We start from the raw sequence: 16,404 nt of genomic DNA on the forward strand, positions 1-16,404 counted from the left end.
GATGGGGTTATTTCTGTAATTTAAAAGCCCAAGAAGGAACATAGAAGGCTCTAACGTATACCATATAACGTATGTACCCTTGTACATACTCTTAAAAAAAAATTAACTATATTTTAATATTTGTAAAAAAAATATAATATAAATTTAAAATTACAATTAAAATACAAAACAAAAAAAAATAACTATATTTTAACATTTGAAATTTATATTTAATTAATTATGAAATGCTGATACTGTTTATTCAAATTTATTTCCAGCATAAACATATATATATATATATATATATATTATAAACTAAGACAGCATAGCATAAATAACGATAAATAGTGCGGATGTTCATGTAGCAACCGTATCAATCGATCTTGAATTTTAGGAATTTGAAGTAGTCTTCCAAGATTATAGTTGACAAATATTTTTGGAGTTTCCATATGATTCAAAATCGAAGAACAATATCACTTTGAAGACAAGACAGTAAATTTTTGTTGACAAATATTCTAAATTTTTTTTATCCATTTATGTACTTCTAACAAAACATTCATGTAAATACTGATCTCTTTCCCAAAAAAAGAACATCATCACCATAAAACGAAGTAGAAAAAAAGATAGATACAACTTTTCTTTTTTTGTACACATGTGATTATGTATGGCAATCCTATCATCATTGATAACAGCAGTCGAGTATTAATTAGTGAAATTGAATGAATCCTCTTTCGGATTCTACAAAACATAAAGTCGCATGGAAAACCAAACAACTATTGATTTTTAAAGAATAACAAATAATTGTCGAGGATCCACTGGAGGAGGGCAGGAAGGTGGAAGATGACGAGGACCACAGCAGATACTGCGCAGAAAAGAGAATGGAAAGAGACGCCGTGTGACATCAACTCAAGAAATTGTTCCTTCGAAGCGACCACCGCTTCATCGCGAACCAGTTCTTAATCGCGCTAGATGATACGGATCATTAATAATAAGATGACCAAAAGAACTGTGTTTTAGATATACGAAGAAGATGAGATATATGGCATATTTTGGTATCACCCACGAGACAACGATCAGCAATCAGCAACCACGTCAACGCTAAAGAGAAACCCCAATGCTAATGGGATGACTGTCTCTCCTCCGATGTCATATAAGATGGTGTCGCATGTCACAAAGCCGTTCCGGAAAACTCCGAATCGCGTCGCACGACACTAGTACATGTTGGTCGATCGACGTTCACACAAAAGCTATCGCTCGTGGAGTCGATTGTCATTAACATACCATATACGACCGACTCCTGTTCACAGGTATAAAATGTCGACCCCTTGACCAACACCGAGGGAAGAGGAAAAAAAAAAGGAAACTCCTCTTAACTTCACTCAACTCTGATTTAAGCTTCGAAAGGGTCGGGTCAGAAAATCTTGATCTCGACCTTTTGTGTAGGAATTCAACGACGAAGAAGCAAATAACTCAAGAAAATATCTCACTTGGGAGACGAAACTTAGATCCGACGACTTGACTCGACATCGATTTCCTCCGCTCAAGTATCCACATGGACAACTTTACACATCCGGGAGAGGACCAAGCCGAGCTTACACCTTGGCTATGGCATAGTACTCCCTAACAGTTTGACTAGCAACAAAATTATAAAGAATTACCTGTATATTTTTTATAAGAATTTAAAGGTCATATGGGCTAGTTTTGAGAAATATCCAGTAAATTGGACAATTTGACGTGTAACGACATGAGATGAAAAACGAACAAATGATCTAAACGAGGAAGATTATATATTTAAAAGTAATAGAAACTAAAAATTCAATACGATTAAGCATCCAGTAACGAAGAATAATTGTGTTGAGCAACGACGTTGTTCTTTTCTTCTGCCAATAAAGCATGTATGTCTTCTACACTCCTGGTGAATCGGTGTTCGAGTCCCTGCGGTGTATCTGACGAAGTCGATTTTGGGCTAATAGTTACTTGCCTTGTGATTGGAGGTAATCATGGGTCCACGAACTGGTGGGCCACCATTGCCTTTCCATCAATGCAGGAAGACAGTCGGGTACCGAGAAAATTGGGTGAGAAAAAAAATGGAAATAACGCAGTGAACGGCCGGCGGCCCTTTTCGCGTTAGATTTAAGCCGAGACAGCGCAAATTTGGTTTTGTAGGCGTCCGTCGTCATTTTCGCGTCGTTGTCTATCGAGATCTCCTCGCCTCGGAATCTCTCTTCCTCCGATCCATTCCATGGCGGAGAACGCTGCGCCGCCGGCAAAGACGGAGGAAAAGCGGTCATGGGCCGACGAAGAGTCGGACGAAGAGAAGGAAGCCGCCGCGCCGCCTTCGCAGGCCGCCGACGAAGCCCAACCCTCGGAGTTGAAGAAGATCGAGTCGCTCTCCATCTCCGACGGGAAGGACAGCGGTGAACGTCTGCTGGATGATCCCGACGATTCGGAAATTAAAGCGGTAAGGCTTCGTATTATTGTTCTCGATATAGTATAGTCCGATGTTAGGGTTTTTGAGCTGTTTTATTCCGACTGGGTTTGATGCTTTATATCGGATGGATCTTGTCAGTATCGAGGGGAAATCGTGTGACTGGGTTAGCCTTTCGTGAAATAATGATTTATAAATTGAATAGGTTACATCCGGTGATACTGTCTACACTTCTGCTGTGACGTTCGAAGACTTGAAATTGTCGGATGAGCTTATCAAAGGGTTGTATGTTGAGATGGGTTTTAGTAAGCCTAGCAAAATACAGGCTATTACTCTACCTATGATTCTCACGCCTCCGTATAAAGATTTGGTAGCTCAAGCTCACAATGGCTCAGGGAAGACCACATGTTTTGTGCTTGGAATGTTGAGTCGAGTCGATCCAAAGAGGAAGATACCACAAGCCATCTGCATCTGCCCTACTAGAGAGTTGGCTCAGCAGGTAAATTAATTCCTGTTTAAGTACGCAGCATTTGGAATAGCAGGTTGTAACTATTCAGATGAATGATGCAGAATCATGCGGTCCTTCTGAAGATGGGAAAGTATACTGGCATAACTTCAATGTGTGCTATTCCATCTGATTCTGCTAATTATATTCCAATAAATAAACGTCCACCAGTAACTGAGCAAGTAGTGATTGGCACTCCGGGAACCATTAAGAAGTGGACTTCAGCAAAAAAATTGAGCACAAGGGACATGAAGATACTTGTTTTTGATGAGGCAGATCATATGCTAGCCGAGGTAGCACTTCATACCATATTTTAAAAATCTTAAGTAGTGATAAATTACTTCTTCAATAATAGTTTTGTAATGCCTCCCCAACAGGACAATCATTAGTGGTTTTCTATGACAGTACAATTTACCTTTGTTGTGCATGCTATCCAATATCTTTGAACCTGAATTTCTGTTTATCTTGAAGGCATTTGACTCAATCCTATGAAACCTGGTCGATCCTGGCCAATCACTAGTTGATCCTAATTGATATTAAATCTTTTCAAAAGAAAAACAACGAAGAAAGAAAACAAATTAGCCACACTATTTGATCTGATCCTGAATCATGTGATCAATTTCAGTCCTAATTATTGGAATTGACTAGTACCTGAAGGTATTGATTAATATTTTAACGAGGAATTATTATTATTTTCCTAATAAACTCATTTGTCTGTCTTCAAGATGATCTGTTGATATTTCTCAGGAAATTATTTTGATAAACTTTGGTTTCATGTCGTTTGTTTACTTCTATCTTTGTAGTCATCTTTCTTGGATTATTTTGTTTGGTTGTCTATCTTATTTTTTTTGGTACAGGATGGCTTTAGGGATGATTCTGAAAGGATCATGAAAGAGATTCAAAGAAGCAGTGGTGGTTGCCAGGTTTGGTTTTTTATGATGCAGTTAGATTTCATGTTTAGGTTTCTAAGTTCAGCATGATACTGTTTTTTTTCTTCTGAGTTTGTTTATGCAAGAATTTCTCCAGATCACATTGCAAATAGTTTACAAACTAAGACATATCTAGTTACTGGCCCATATCTAGTTACCCAGATTTGGAAGTAACCAACAGCAGCAAGGTTCTTGTCTGACAGAATATATCATCAACAAGATAATAACTATGTATCATGGTGTCATATATTTATGCAGTACTTGTAAGTATGTCTTCCTCCCGTAACAGGTGAATGATTGCACCTTGCTTGGAGTTGCATGAGAACAGCAAACCATACAAGTACTTAAGATCATAGGGTTGGGTATCTGGTACAACTATGCTGAACGTTAAGCCTTACCATTTTTGTTCTTCAAGTCCTTGTTAGGAAATCCAAACAAGGAAGTTGTTTGTGGGTAGCTAATATGTAGCTCAATGTTGATAAATGACAGGGCTTGCGTGATTAAGTAGAAAGGAAAGGGGACCCGAGGAGCATGTGCATCCTAGCTTAGCCATACATAAATATGGAGAAGTAATTTCACAACAGTAGAGCCCTAACCTCAAAATAAAAACTTTTAATGTATGCAACATAAATATTGAGAAGAAATTTCATAGTTCTTTTCTTCTTTGAATCTAGTTTCTCAAGTTGGCCACAATGGATTGCTGAAGCAGTGTAGAGGTTACAAGATTTGGTTTCTTGCACCAATCTGGTCTTGTCTCGGACCGAATTACACCCGCCTTATAATCTTGAACTTGGGGTGGCAACATTTCTCCTTCCTGATTCCTAGAACATCAATGGTCCCCTTTCTTCAATAGGTTTCCATACATGTTAATTTGTTTTTCTGTCTTTGTTGAACCTAGCCTATGATTGTATAAACTCTAGCCTTACTTTCTTTCTAATTGTACATTCATGCATATCCACTATAATATGCTTTTAGATATCCTTCTCTCATTTTTGAATTAATTTCATAGGTTGTTGGTAGTAAATTTTGTTGTACCTTACACTTTATTTCTCTTCTGTTTGTGGTTTATTACATTTTTCTATATCCTTTTAATTCTGCATTCGATTTTTCAAATTGTAATATTTGTTGATGCTTACCATCTCTGTTTTGGATATAAAATGACCTTTGTATAATTAACTTTCCTTTATCTTCAACCTTTCTCTTCTCTTTCCTCTCAACTGAACATAGATGCATAATTCTAGAATGGTAGGCAACCTTGAGCTACAAACCTGAGCTAGATATTTAATTTTGAAGCTAGATACTTGCTTTGGTTACCTGTTCCTGTGCAAATGCAGCTTGTAGTTCTTATTTTTTGATACCAATTCTTTTCATTTGCCAATTTTACTGATGTTCTTGGTATTGAGGAGATCTCCTGAGACAATTGATATAATGTTAAGATTTGCTATATATTCATTTCCCATGTAGTAAGACTTGATGGTATATCTTCATGTGAGACTTTCTCCCCCAGATCCTAGTTTGTAAACACCACTTTGCAAATTTCCCAATATATTCAAAGTTCAAACCTTGAAGTACTTAGCAGAAAGTAAATTGACTGTGAGACTGTCTTCATAGTGGAGATCCTCAGGAATAAAGGTGCCATTTCAGAATTTTCTAGATAGGATTTTTTTTTTCATTAACTTACAGAGTCCATTCAAGATTTACCAGGGAATTATTGGAAAATTAGATCTCCTGATAATTTCCGGGTGAAGTAAAACAGATAACAGCTTGTAAGCTAGGAATTTGTTTAATCAATAAACAGTTAATGGAAAGTGGTAGAAAAATCTGGTATTATTCTTTGTTGGTCGTCCCTGGCTCCGTGAAGCACATAGAACAACTGTGTGCAGTCATTCACACTAAAATGCTTAACCATGTGTTCATGACATATCTAATTGCAAACATTCAATGAACTCTTAGTTCCACTAATCAGAGTTAGCTTTTTTCACAATCATTAAGCCTCCTGCTGAATCATTGTTATCATTCTGTTCTTGTTTAAGAGTGAACATGTTGTGTTGTGCATAAGATGTTATTCTAACTATATTTCCCATTGTTAGACTGCTTACTTTTGTGTTTGTTATAGTGAGTTTTCTAGTTTATATTTACAATTTCTTATTTAACCTTATGATTGATACAATCTCTACTAACCTTGTAGTTAGTAGAATTTCTTATTGAGCCTTGTGGTTGATTTTCTTATAGTTTTTGTATTCACTTGTGTAATCATCAACAATACATGCGAAGCCTACCAAACTACTCAAGTTTACTGACTTGTTTGGTTTGTTTTTGCCACAAGAATCATATGCAGCTTAATAAATGCTATGGAGGTCATATACTGTAATCCTTGGGATATTTCAAATTTTCTTTCATTTCGTCTCTGTCATATTCGGTCTTATGTTACTGTAAATTGCTGTTACTAATTGAAATAGATGAGGTTGAACTTATTGCTCTTTTTCTTGATTTTTGTTGTTAGGTGCTTCTTTTTTCTGCTACATTCAATGAAGCTGTCAAGGCATTTGTATCAAGGGTAATCAAAGATGGAAATCAAATATTTGTGAAGAAAGAAGAACTCACGTTGGAAAAAGTAAAGCAATATAAGGTCCAATGTCCAGATGAACTTTCCAAAGTAGAAGTAATAAAGGACAAAATTTTTGAATTTGGGCAAAAAGTAGGACAGACTATAATATTTGTCCGTACAAGAAATAGTGCTCGCATGTTACACCAATCGTTGACTGAAGAGGGCTATGAGTGTACATCAGTTCAAGGTGCTCTCAAGCAAGAAGACAGAGACCAAATTATAAAAGAATTTAAAGATGGATTAACCAAAGTCCTCATTACAACTGATCTCCTTGCTCGAGGTTTTGATCAAAGACAGGTATTAAATTTATTTATCTACAAGATAGATTTTAAATTTATTTATTTAGAGATAGATCTTTGAAATCAATAATTCTTATGCTTTTCTTGTTCCGTTGAAGGTTAATTTGGTTATCAACTATGATCTTCCTATAAAGCATGACAATCCATCAGAACCAGATTGTGAACTATATCTACATAGAGTTGGTAGAACTGGCCGCTTTGGTAGCAAGGGTAATTTTTATCGTTGCTTTGGATAATATGTCACATCCTCAATCAATGATTTCTTCAGTTATAATAACTACCTTTAAACCCATTGTTCTAAAAGGGTGAATGCAGCTGCATTTGCATGTGTGTCCCTACGACCCTGCTTATGCAATGTATATTCGTAGTGTTACTGCATTTCCGGTGTGTGTAGCTGTTTATGTAATCAAAATAAGCATGTGTGACCTGCATATACATATGATTCAATGTGGCTTATCTATTTTATTACTGTATCATTTTGTTATAATGTAGAAAGATAAAAGATTATGTAATTTTAGTTGTATAAATATTTGCCTACTACTTAGTTTTACCTTTTTATTGGGACATCACAGATTTTTGTTGCTTACAGTTTTACAATTCTTTTCTTTTGTCACTTGTCTCTTAAGTAATTTATTAAATGAGAACTTAATCATTTTGTAAATTCTTGATTTGGCCTTAGTAAGCACCACCGTTATAGGTCATTTTGCTATTTGGTTGCCTTGATACTCCCTTCTTCACCGTTGCGAATATTATGCTGAAAGATCATTTCTTATCTATCACGTTCTCTAGGTTGCAACAATAGGGCAAGGGTTTAATGCCTTTTAACTACTTAGATTTAGTCACATACCAGGGCGATATTTTGTATTTTCATTTGAACTTAAGCCTGGATGAACAAAATAATGGGAAATCCTTAGTTGTTATAATACTGGTCTTGCCGTGTCGTTTGATATATGTTATACCTTACATGTATGCTCCACATCTTTTTTTTTTTTTTGCTGAGTCATGCGACATTTCTTTTCGTGATGGTTTAGATTCATTTGATAGGATGCAATCTGTTATTGTGCAAGTTGCGAAACTTAACCTTGTGGTGTTCTACTGATTAATCTGGCGATAGGTGCTGTCTTCAACTTCTTGTGCACTGATAGGGACAGGTCAGTCATGGAGAAAATCGAGCGTCATTTCCAGCATCATATTCCTGAGGTAATGTCCTCCTAATTTATTCTCCTCCGTATGCACCAGATTATGTAGAAATATCTTAAGAAACCGGATGACACCTCCCTGTACCACAGATTCCTAACTGGAGGAGTGAGGAAGATTTTGAGTCTGCTCTGAAAGATGCTGGTTTGCTATGAAACAAGTTTGCTGCCGCCATGTATGTTATCGATATGCTTGATGCGTTGTGCTTTTGATTATAACAAGCAGAGAATTTTGTACTTATTTTGTTTTAATTATTTCTGGCGAGTGATTTTCTAGTTGTTTAATGGTGTAGCTATTAGGAGATACCGTTTAATAGTTGAACGATCAAATTCTCGAGGCTTATTTTTCACTCGTTATAATAAATATTATGTGAAAATTAGACATTTGTACATTGAACTTGACGTTCATGAACTCGGTACTTGTGTAAATTACGAGTGACTATGGGCACTATGTATGTTGATATATTGATCGGTTCACTGGTGATTGAACCTTCTATAATTGCAGGATATGACATCTTTAAGAGCTTCGCGGGGGTCGGATAATTCCAATCAGGCCACCGTATCGCACGCAAGTTAGCGGCACCAACCACCACAACTTTGTTCCACGCACAAAGATAACACGAGTTCTCCCACATCAGAAGGGAAAAGTTTACACAGTCATATCTCGTGACTAAATCACGAGAGAGAAGAGCGTTCACAAATATCACACAGGAAACAGCATAATAACATCATAAATCCGGCCATCTTCAAGCCGATGGCCATCAGAAGCAGCCTCCTATGTTCAAGCTTCCGCTCATGATCACCGGCACGCCGCGCTCCGCGCACAGGCACTTGAGCTTCCACTCCGGTATCACCTCGCTCTCGCCCCGACCGCTCCTCTGCCACCGGCTCGACGACGCGCTCCTCGAACTCTCCTTCCCGCGCTCACGTTCCTGCTGCTGCTGCTGCTGACCTCTTCCCGCCGCTCTATCCTCGGCCACCTCCTGTGCCACAGAATCCATCTCTCAACCACGGGAGCACTCTCCTGAGACAGATCTATCTAGTACTAGGGAGACGGGAGGTTGCCGTGGTGCCTTTAAGATAAGCTCCCACGAAGCATCTGGTACGGTTAGTTAATGCGGTGGGACGAACACTTGTTATTTTGTACAACCGAGTTGCGGTAGAAAATGACACGAGGCGCTGGCTGTCGGCATGGAAGCATAGAAAACGTCACGTTGTCGGTTCCTGTGGATAGAGATAAGAAGGGGCAGATATGGCGTATGTGTGCATTAATGTTGTATTTATCCTTCGTTTTTTTTCTTATCTATGCGAGTAAAGTCAAGTGGATCAATCATATAAATTCTCTTTGACGACGGTGTTCTTCGAAAAAATTATAACACACCCCAGATATTTTTTCAAAAATACATAAATTTATGGATGATTTCTCAAATAGAATTTTTACTTTACCAATTTGTTTTTCAAGCATCTGTCCTGCTAGTCACTCTCTTCTCCCTGAATAGTCGCTCTTACGTAGTCCTCTCGCACGAGGATAGCTTATCGCAATGTCGTTCGTAGATCTGTCTTTTTCATTTGTCCATAACCTTCGTCATTGATCGTAGGATGGGAAGAAAGAGGGTGCATCATTGATCGCAAGTAAGGATAAAGAGAAGATGATTGTGCACCCTCATTGTTGGACGCAAGGGATGAAAGAGAGGCGCACACCTTCATTGTTGCTACCTCATGCGAGGGTTGCAGGCAAAGTGTGCAATGGCTCGATTGGTGGGGTCAACGGAGGCAGTTTTGTTGGTTATGGGTGACGGTGAATATGGCAAAAGAATGGGCAAAATGATCTTTTCACATTGTTAGGAGCGTTGTTTCATAATTTTTTAAAATAGAGACGCTAAGCAAAAAAATTTAAAAAATAAAAGATTTTTTCAATAATTCATCTTAAATTTATAATTATTAATTTAAATATTTTATAACTTATTATGATGTGATAAATGACTATTATTATGACAAATGATTATTATTAGACATGATAAGAAAATCAATAGCATATCACAATGACCATATTATTGAAGTTTAGTTGAATCATTTTGGACTAGTGTTATATACTCTAAATAAATTGTCTTATGTTTCGATAGAAAAATATAATATTATCACGAAAAATATTCATCTTTAAGTACAGAAAATGATAAAAAAAAAATCATATTGACAAATGCATCACATAAAGAGAATTAGAAAAAAAAAATATTTTGAATAATTCATATTATAAGAAATATTTCATTGACCACAAATGGTTAGGTAAAGATCTAACTATAAAATATAAATATAAACATGATTATCGAGGTCTGACCAGTCTCTTTATCGAAACCAATATCGGGAAGTGATCACATCGGAAAAACATTAATCTTTGTGCATAAGAGAGCTTATGAATCCTCAAAAAAATATTTTTAATTAATAATCAAAATTTAGGTAAAGAGCTTATTAATCACTCAAAAAAGTTTACAAGCTCAGGGTAAAAAAAATGTTTTTAATTAATAATCAAAATTTGATTACTTTCAAGGGGCAATTATTGAGATTTTAGAATTGTGACGGTATAAATGTGAAGAAAACCCAAACTGAAAAATAATAACTTGTTTTTGTTACAACAAATACATGTCATAAAATTGTTTTTGTTATTCGATATGCGGAAGTACTACTAGACGTTCAGGTCGTACATACAAGCTCATACAAATAAATGACTGCCAAAACTCTCTTTTCGAGAAACAAAATTTGATTCTTCAGATTCTACTCGACCACTTTCTATTTCTTCTTTCAACAGCTTTTCTCGAGCATTCGTTCTCCAATCTCAAGAGAATTTTGACTTGAGTGTCGTAGGGGGATTTCGTCACACAATCTTCTTTGGAGCATCTTTAATCTATGTGATAGTTAATAACACCTTTATTTTTGCACATCGATTACCTTAACTTAGAGAGAATATATATATATATATATATATATATATATATATATATATATATATATATATATATATATATATATATATATATATATATGGTGTCTAATACCTAGAATACCTCTAGTCATTTATCTTTTTTTTCTTTCTTTTCTTATGGATAGATCTATAAGATAAACCAGTCTAGTTATAATATTTTTATATTTTCATGGTATTGCTAGAAATATTATAAGATTATATAAAATACTAAAATATAGTGTAAAAATATTATAATTAAGATAATTCATCTTATGTATCGACCTATAGGAAAAGAGGTAAAGAAAAAAAAGGTAGGTAGTTGGTTACCAAATTAAGGGTATGCCAAGTATAAGAAAAAAAAAATCTATTAGCAACCCTTTTTTAGTATCGAGATTTATATTGGCAACTCTTTTTTTTTTGTCTTATTCTCTTTTGAGTGACGGATAATATATCGTATCGAAACGATAAGTAGTGTCGGACAACGAGGGGAGATAGAGGAGGAGATTTGTAATTGAGGATTATTGGTAATTGAGAGATTATAAATAATAAAAATATTTTATTATTATTTATTTATGGGTTGTCAATAACAAGGAGGTTATCAATAGCAAAAAAAAAAAGAAAAAAGAGGGTTGCCAATAGCAAGATTCTTTGCTATTCACATCTCATTTTTAAAATTATTAATATTTTTAGTATATCTCTCAACAAATTGATGTAAACATTCTCATTATTTTTCCTCTTTTCTCCTAATCACGACATCTACAATATCAAATGATATCGAACAAACGCAAATGCGCTGATCATCTTTTCCTTATTATTATTATTCTTTTAATCATGAGCCATGTCGAGAGGGCATCATCACGATGAGGGAGCTATGAGCAATAAGTGACATTAAGGTTTGTGAAAAACAAAAGAATCAAATTGGTAATTGAGATAGTGTAAATAATAAAATTATACTTACATTTTTTTAAGGGATTACCAATAGTAAAGATTTCCAATAACAAACTTAAAATGAAATACAGTTAAAAAATTCTATAAATAAAAAAAAAATACTTGTCAAAAAAGTCAAAAAGTGAAGGTTTTTTTTTTTGTGTGTGGGGAAAGATTCGACCTAAAATATATACGTAAATTAATGAAACATATTCGACATTAAAGAGAAGAGCATTGAATCCTCTTGCTCTTTCCCGTTTTCCGTGGAATCACCATCTTTACCGTCCCCGGCGTTGGATCTTTCTGGCTCACGACACCGAATCCAGCCGCAGGATAATGATCCCTCCATGACGCCTCCACCAGCTGTCAAATCTTGTCTGATTCCCTCGATGATGCCTCCATCGTTCGCCATGTTCTCTCTTTCCATCTCCGCGGCCCAATTACCTTGTCTGCCCAGCTGCGATGCCTTACAATCACCCATCGAAGTCAGTGTACAGGCAATGATCCGCCGACACTTCTCACTGACTCGTAAAACCCGCCCTCCTCGCTCGCCACCTCCCTCTTTGCCCCCACCATGGTGCGTAGGAACACTCCCTCGCTCGTTTCTCCTGCCGGAAGCCGGCCGGTATCCCCATTGCCGTTCTTGTTCTTTACCCTGCTGTTCTTCGCCTGTTCCGGCCCCGCCAGCGAAGCCAGATGCGTGTTCCCGGCGATCTTCAACTTCGGGGACTCCAACTCCGACACCGGCGGCTTCTGGGCGGCGTTCCCGGCGCAGACCGGCCCCTTCGGCATGACCTACTTTAAAAGACCGTCCGGCCGCGCTTCCGACGGCAGGCTCATCATCGATTTCTTAGGTACTGACCATGCTTCGATGGTTTCTCTTTCTTGCTTGGTGGTGAAAGATGGCTCTGCTTCTTGGAAATGCGCAGCTCAGGCACTCGGATTGCCGTTCCTCAGCCCCTACCTGCAGTCCATCGGCTCGGACTTCCGGCACGGCGCCAACTTCGCGACGTTGGCCTCGACGGTACGGCTGCCCAACACCTCCCTCTTCGTCACCGGAATCAGCCCGTTCTCCTTGGGGATTCAGCTCAACCAAATGAAAGATCTCAGAACCAGAGTTCTTGCGCTGAAGGGAACTGGTAAAATGCCACTCATTCTACATGTGCGTTTCATGGTTTCTTTAGTCGTCGAATGATGCAGACAGAGGAGCAAATATTTTAGCCTGTTGGCGAACATGAAAACGATTTACAGTACTGAATGATCTAAAATTAACCATGCCATGGAAAGCTTCTAAGATCGATCATGTTCATGATTCAGAACATCTTCCTCCTGGCAATGTCTTCGGTCAATCACTCTACACCTTCGACATCGGCCAGAACGACTTCACCTCCGAACTGGGATCTCTCGGCATCGGAGCAGTCAAGCAGTATCTTCCTCAGGTCGCATCTCAGATTGCCTGGACCATAAAGGTGAAACAGGAAGCTGCTGTCATCTGTGTTCCGCAGGAAGCGGATTCACTCGCCATTTCTGTGTTATGCAGGAGATCCATGACATCGGAGGGCGGACGTTCATGGTGTTCAACCTCGCCCCCGTTGGATGTTACCCAGCTTTTCTGACAGAGCTTCCTCATAACACTTCGGATTTAGACTCATACGGCTGCATGATTTCCTACAACAATGCCGTCGTCGACTACAACAATCTGTTGAATGACACTCTCCAACACATGAGAGACATGCTTCCGGATGCCACCATCATATATGTAGATACTCACTCTGTCAAGCTCGAGCTCTTTCGACATCCCAAAAACCACGGTAATAACCTCTCCGGAAACACTATTGGCCTCGACTCGATCATAATTCTCCGAGCAACATGACGATTAGCAGACTTCCGTCATTCCGACACCCTTCAATACTGTGCAAGCGGGAACATAGTCCATCATTGACTTTGGCTTGGGAAGAACTCGAACATCTGTCCATCTAGACTCCGCATTCCAGTTCTCTAATTTGCTTCGCGTGAATCTAAGTTTTGCCTTCTCCATGCAAATTTATTGGCACTATCCTTCATTCATCATTCCCGATCATGACCTAACTAGTGATAAATACAGGACTCGTCTACGGAACCAAAGCTTGCTGCGGACATGGAGGTGGTGCTTATAACTTCGACCCACAGGTTTACTGTGGAAACAGCAAGGTGATAAATGGCATCAAGGTGACTGCAACTGCTTGTGGAGATCCACAAAACTACGTGAGCTGGGATGGGATTCATGCCACAGAAGCTGCAAACAAACTAGTAACCGGGGCTGTACTCGGAGGTTCCATCTTTCATCCTCCCTTCCCTCTTTCCAAGCTTTGTGATCTCCAGCCAATAGGTTAAGCGGCAATTAGCTTTTGTGTTTAAGAAGGTGCAAACAAGAAATCAGAGCTTATCAGGTCTAAGAGTGACGATAAGTTACTTAGTTTTTATAGTGGTATACAGTGTCTTCTTTGAAGTGGTATGAGCTTGAAGGTGACTCTACAATAAATGATATGAGCATAAATTTAAAGAAGATGATGGCTGATGACAAAGTACAAAGTTTAATTGAACATACATACCCTATGAATGATTTGATTGTTTCTTTTACAATTTAGAACTTAATCGTTTCCTTCCAATCTTTAATGGAGATGACGAGTGCATGGTGTCTTCACTGTCACTCTCACTGACTGCCATTTTTTTGTTATAAGCTATCGAATTATGGAGGCCCAATTAAGGTATTCGTTCCTCATTTGTGTTTAAGCCTACCTCCTACTAAAGTTCAAGCTTTTCTTTGGTACTCACTCTTATACAAGGTAGAGATTGTGATATCTTGATCTAGTTGACATTGAAAGTAGATTAAGTTAATGAATTAATTATCTCAATAAAAAAATTATGATAATTGATATCAAAACCATCGGTAGGAAAAGAATCATTGGAAATGTCATAGCATTGAATTATTATTGGACTTTACCTCATATATATATATATATATATATATATATATCAAATAATTTAAACTTACGAAATCGACGATTTTGATTTTCCCAACCTATGAATCAAAACTGAATTATTTGGATGTCCCAATCAGAATCTGTCTCAGTGGCCATCCTAAGAAGATTGGGTGAGGTTGACATGACACTTCGAATCGGAACAAAAGGCCCCTCCCCTATCACTGTTGGATGAGCGAGAGTGGTGTCTTTGGGACCTCATGTTTTCTTTCGACCGGACTACGCCTCGCCTTAGCGAGCTGTTACCATCACAATGTCCAATTTTCTACTCGATGTGATGTACGCCAAATTACACTTCCAAGTCAACAGACAAAGTTACGCTTCACATGTATCGTTTGGAGTGATGGGATATAAACCCCTTACAAAGTTACGCTTCACATGTATCGTTTGGAGTGATGGGATATAAACCCCTTCAATGTGAAGGGTAAAAACCACGGGGCAAACTAGAGATAATTCACTATGTCACATGTATCGTTTGGAGTGATGGGATATAAACTCCTTCAATGTGAAGGGTAAAAACCACGGGGCAAACTAGAGATAATCCACTATGAGAATAATGAATATACAAATCTCAATCTCTTGCCCAAAACCCCTAGATGATTGAGAACAGTCTCTCTGCGTTGTCCTTGTCTTCTTCCCTTTCTTTCTCTTCCTTTTCTGCCTTGTTCTCCTTCTTCTTTTTGGAATCCCATGGCTCTCAAGATCTGCCTCGTTGCTGCCTTTTTATAGTCTTTTTCTGCTTCTAAAACGCAGCCACCACACCCTCCTAATCTTAATTAGGGTTAGGTTAAGAGAGGGTGTGGGCTGTGGGCTGCCCTAGCCCACATGCGTTGTCCTTGTCTTCTTCCCTTTCTTTCTCTTCCTTTTCTGCCTTGTTCTCCTTCTTCTTTTTGGAATCCCATGGCTCTCAAGATCTGCCTCGTTGCTGCCTTTTTATAGTCTTTTTCTGCTTCTAAAACGCAGCCACCACACCCTCCTAATCTTAATTAGGGTTAGGTTAAGAGAGGGTGTGGGCTGTGGGCTGCCCTAGCCCACATGGGCTGAATATGGGCTATCAGCCCAACATGGAGTTCTAAAAGGATTTAAATTATTTTACAAATGTTCATGTACAAAAAGGAAACACCAAAATATCAAGATTTGATTTTGGCTTGTAATGCTAGCTCGTGAAGTCAACACAAAGTTGGGGATTCATATCGTTGAGAAGAAATCTTATAGCAACACCAATAATAATAAAATTACAAGTATTAATTATTTAGAATTGATTATATGCGTCTTTTGTTGTCGTTGATATTTCTAAAAATTCATATGTTTAGTTAAGTTTAAAGTGCTTGAGTCCTTATTTATAGTATCTATTAAGTCTTTTATGTTTTTTTCAATCTTTTCTCGTATCACTAATATTAATTATTTTACTTCTTATGATTATCTCATCCGGAGATCCCTTCAATAAATGCTCATATTATCTTATATATATATATATATATATATATTTTAATCTTTTCTCGAAACGATACTTAGTTGTTCACAAATAAAAGTATTTTTTTTTCTATTTCTGATAAC

General features: G+C 37.6%; 2 protein-coding genes across 3 annotated transcripts; both read left to right on the top strand.

Annotated features, from left to right (window-relative positions):
- Positions 1 to 2,068: 2,068 nt before the first annotated feature.
- Positions 2,069 to 8,346, top strand: LOC135595640 (DEAD-box ATP-dependent RNA helicase 38-like). Of its 2 annotated transcripts, XM_065086876.1 has the most exons (8): positions 2,071 to 2,440; positions 2,613 to 2,906; positions 2,978 to 3,205; positions 3,770 to 3,835; positions 6,345 to 6,746; positions 6,847 to 6,958; positions 7,863 to 7,948; positions 8,038 to 8,346. In XM_065086876.1, exons 1-8 carry the CDS (start codon positions 2,222 to 2,224, stop codon positions 8,098 to 8,100), a joined length of 1,470 nt encoding a protein of 489 aa, XP_064942948.1. In that variant the 5' UTR covers positions 2,071 to 2,221; the 3' UTR covers positions 8,101 to 8,346. The 2 variants fall into 2 exon arrangements, with proteins under 2 accessions (XP_064942949.1, XP_064942948.1); XM_065086877.1 differs by lacking the exon at positions 6,847 to 6,958 and having other exon boundaries at positions 2,069 to 2,440.
- A 3,933-nt stretch (positions 8,347 to 12,279) lies between these two features.
- Positions 12,280 to 14,372, top strand: LOC135595641 (GDSL esterase/lipase At4g01130-like). The gene is made up of 5 exons (XM_065086878.1): positions 12,280 to 12,681; positions 12,757 to 12,966; positions 13,145 to 13,296; positions 13,368 to 13,638; positions 13,932 to 14,372. The coding sequence occupies exons 1-5, from the start codon at positions 12,402 to 12,404 to the stop codon at positions 14,198 to 14,200; spliced, it is 1,182 nt and encodes a 393-aa protein (XP_064942950.1). The 5' UTR covers positions 12,280 to 12,401; the 3' UTR covers positions 14,201 to 14,372.
- The last annotated feature ends 2,032 nt before the right edge of the window (positions 14,373 to 16,404 follow it).

The sequence above is a fragment of the Musa acuminata genome, chromosome BXJ1-10 (assembly GCF_036884655.1).
Source record: "Musa acuminata AAA Group cultivar baxijiao chromosome BXJ1-10, Cavendish_Baxijiao_AAA, whole genome shotgun sequence".
Lineage (NCBI taxonomy): Eukaryota > Viridiplantae > Streptophyta > Magnoliopsida > Zingiberales > Musaceae > Musa > Musa acuminata.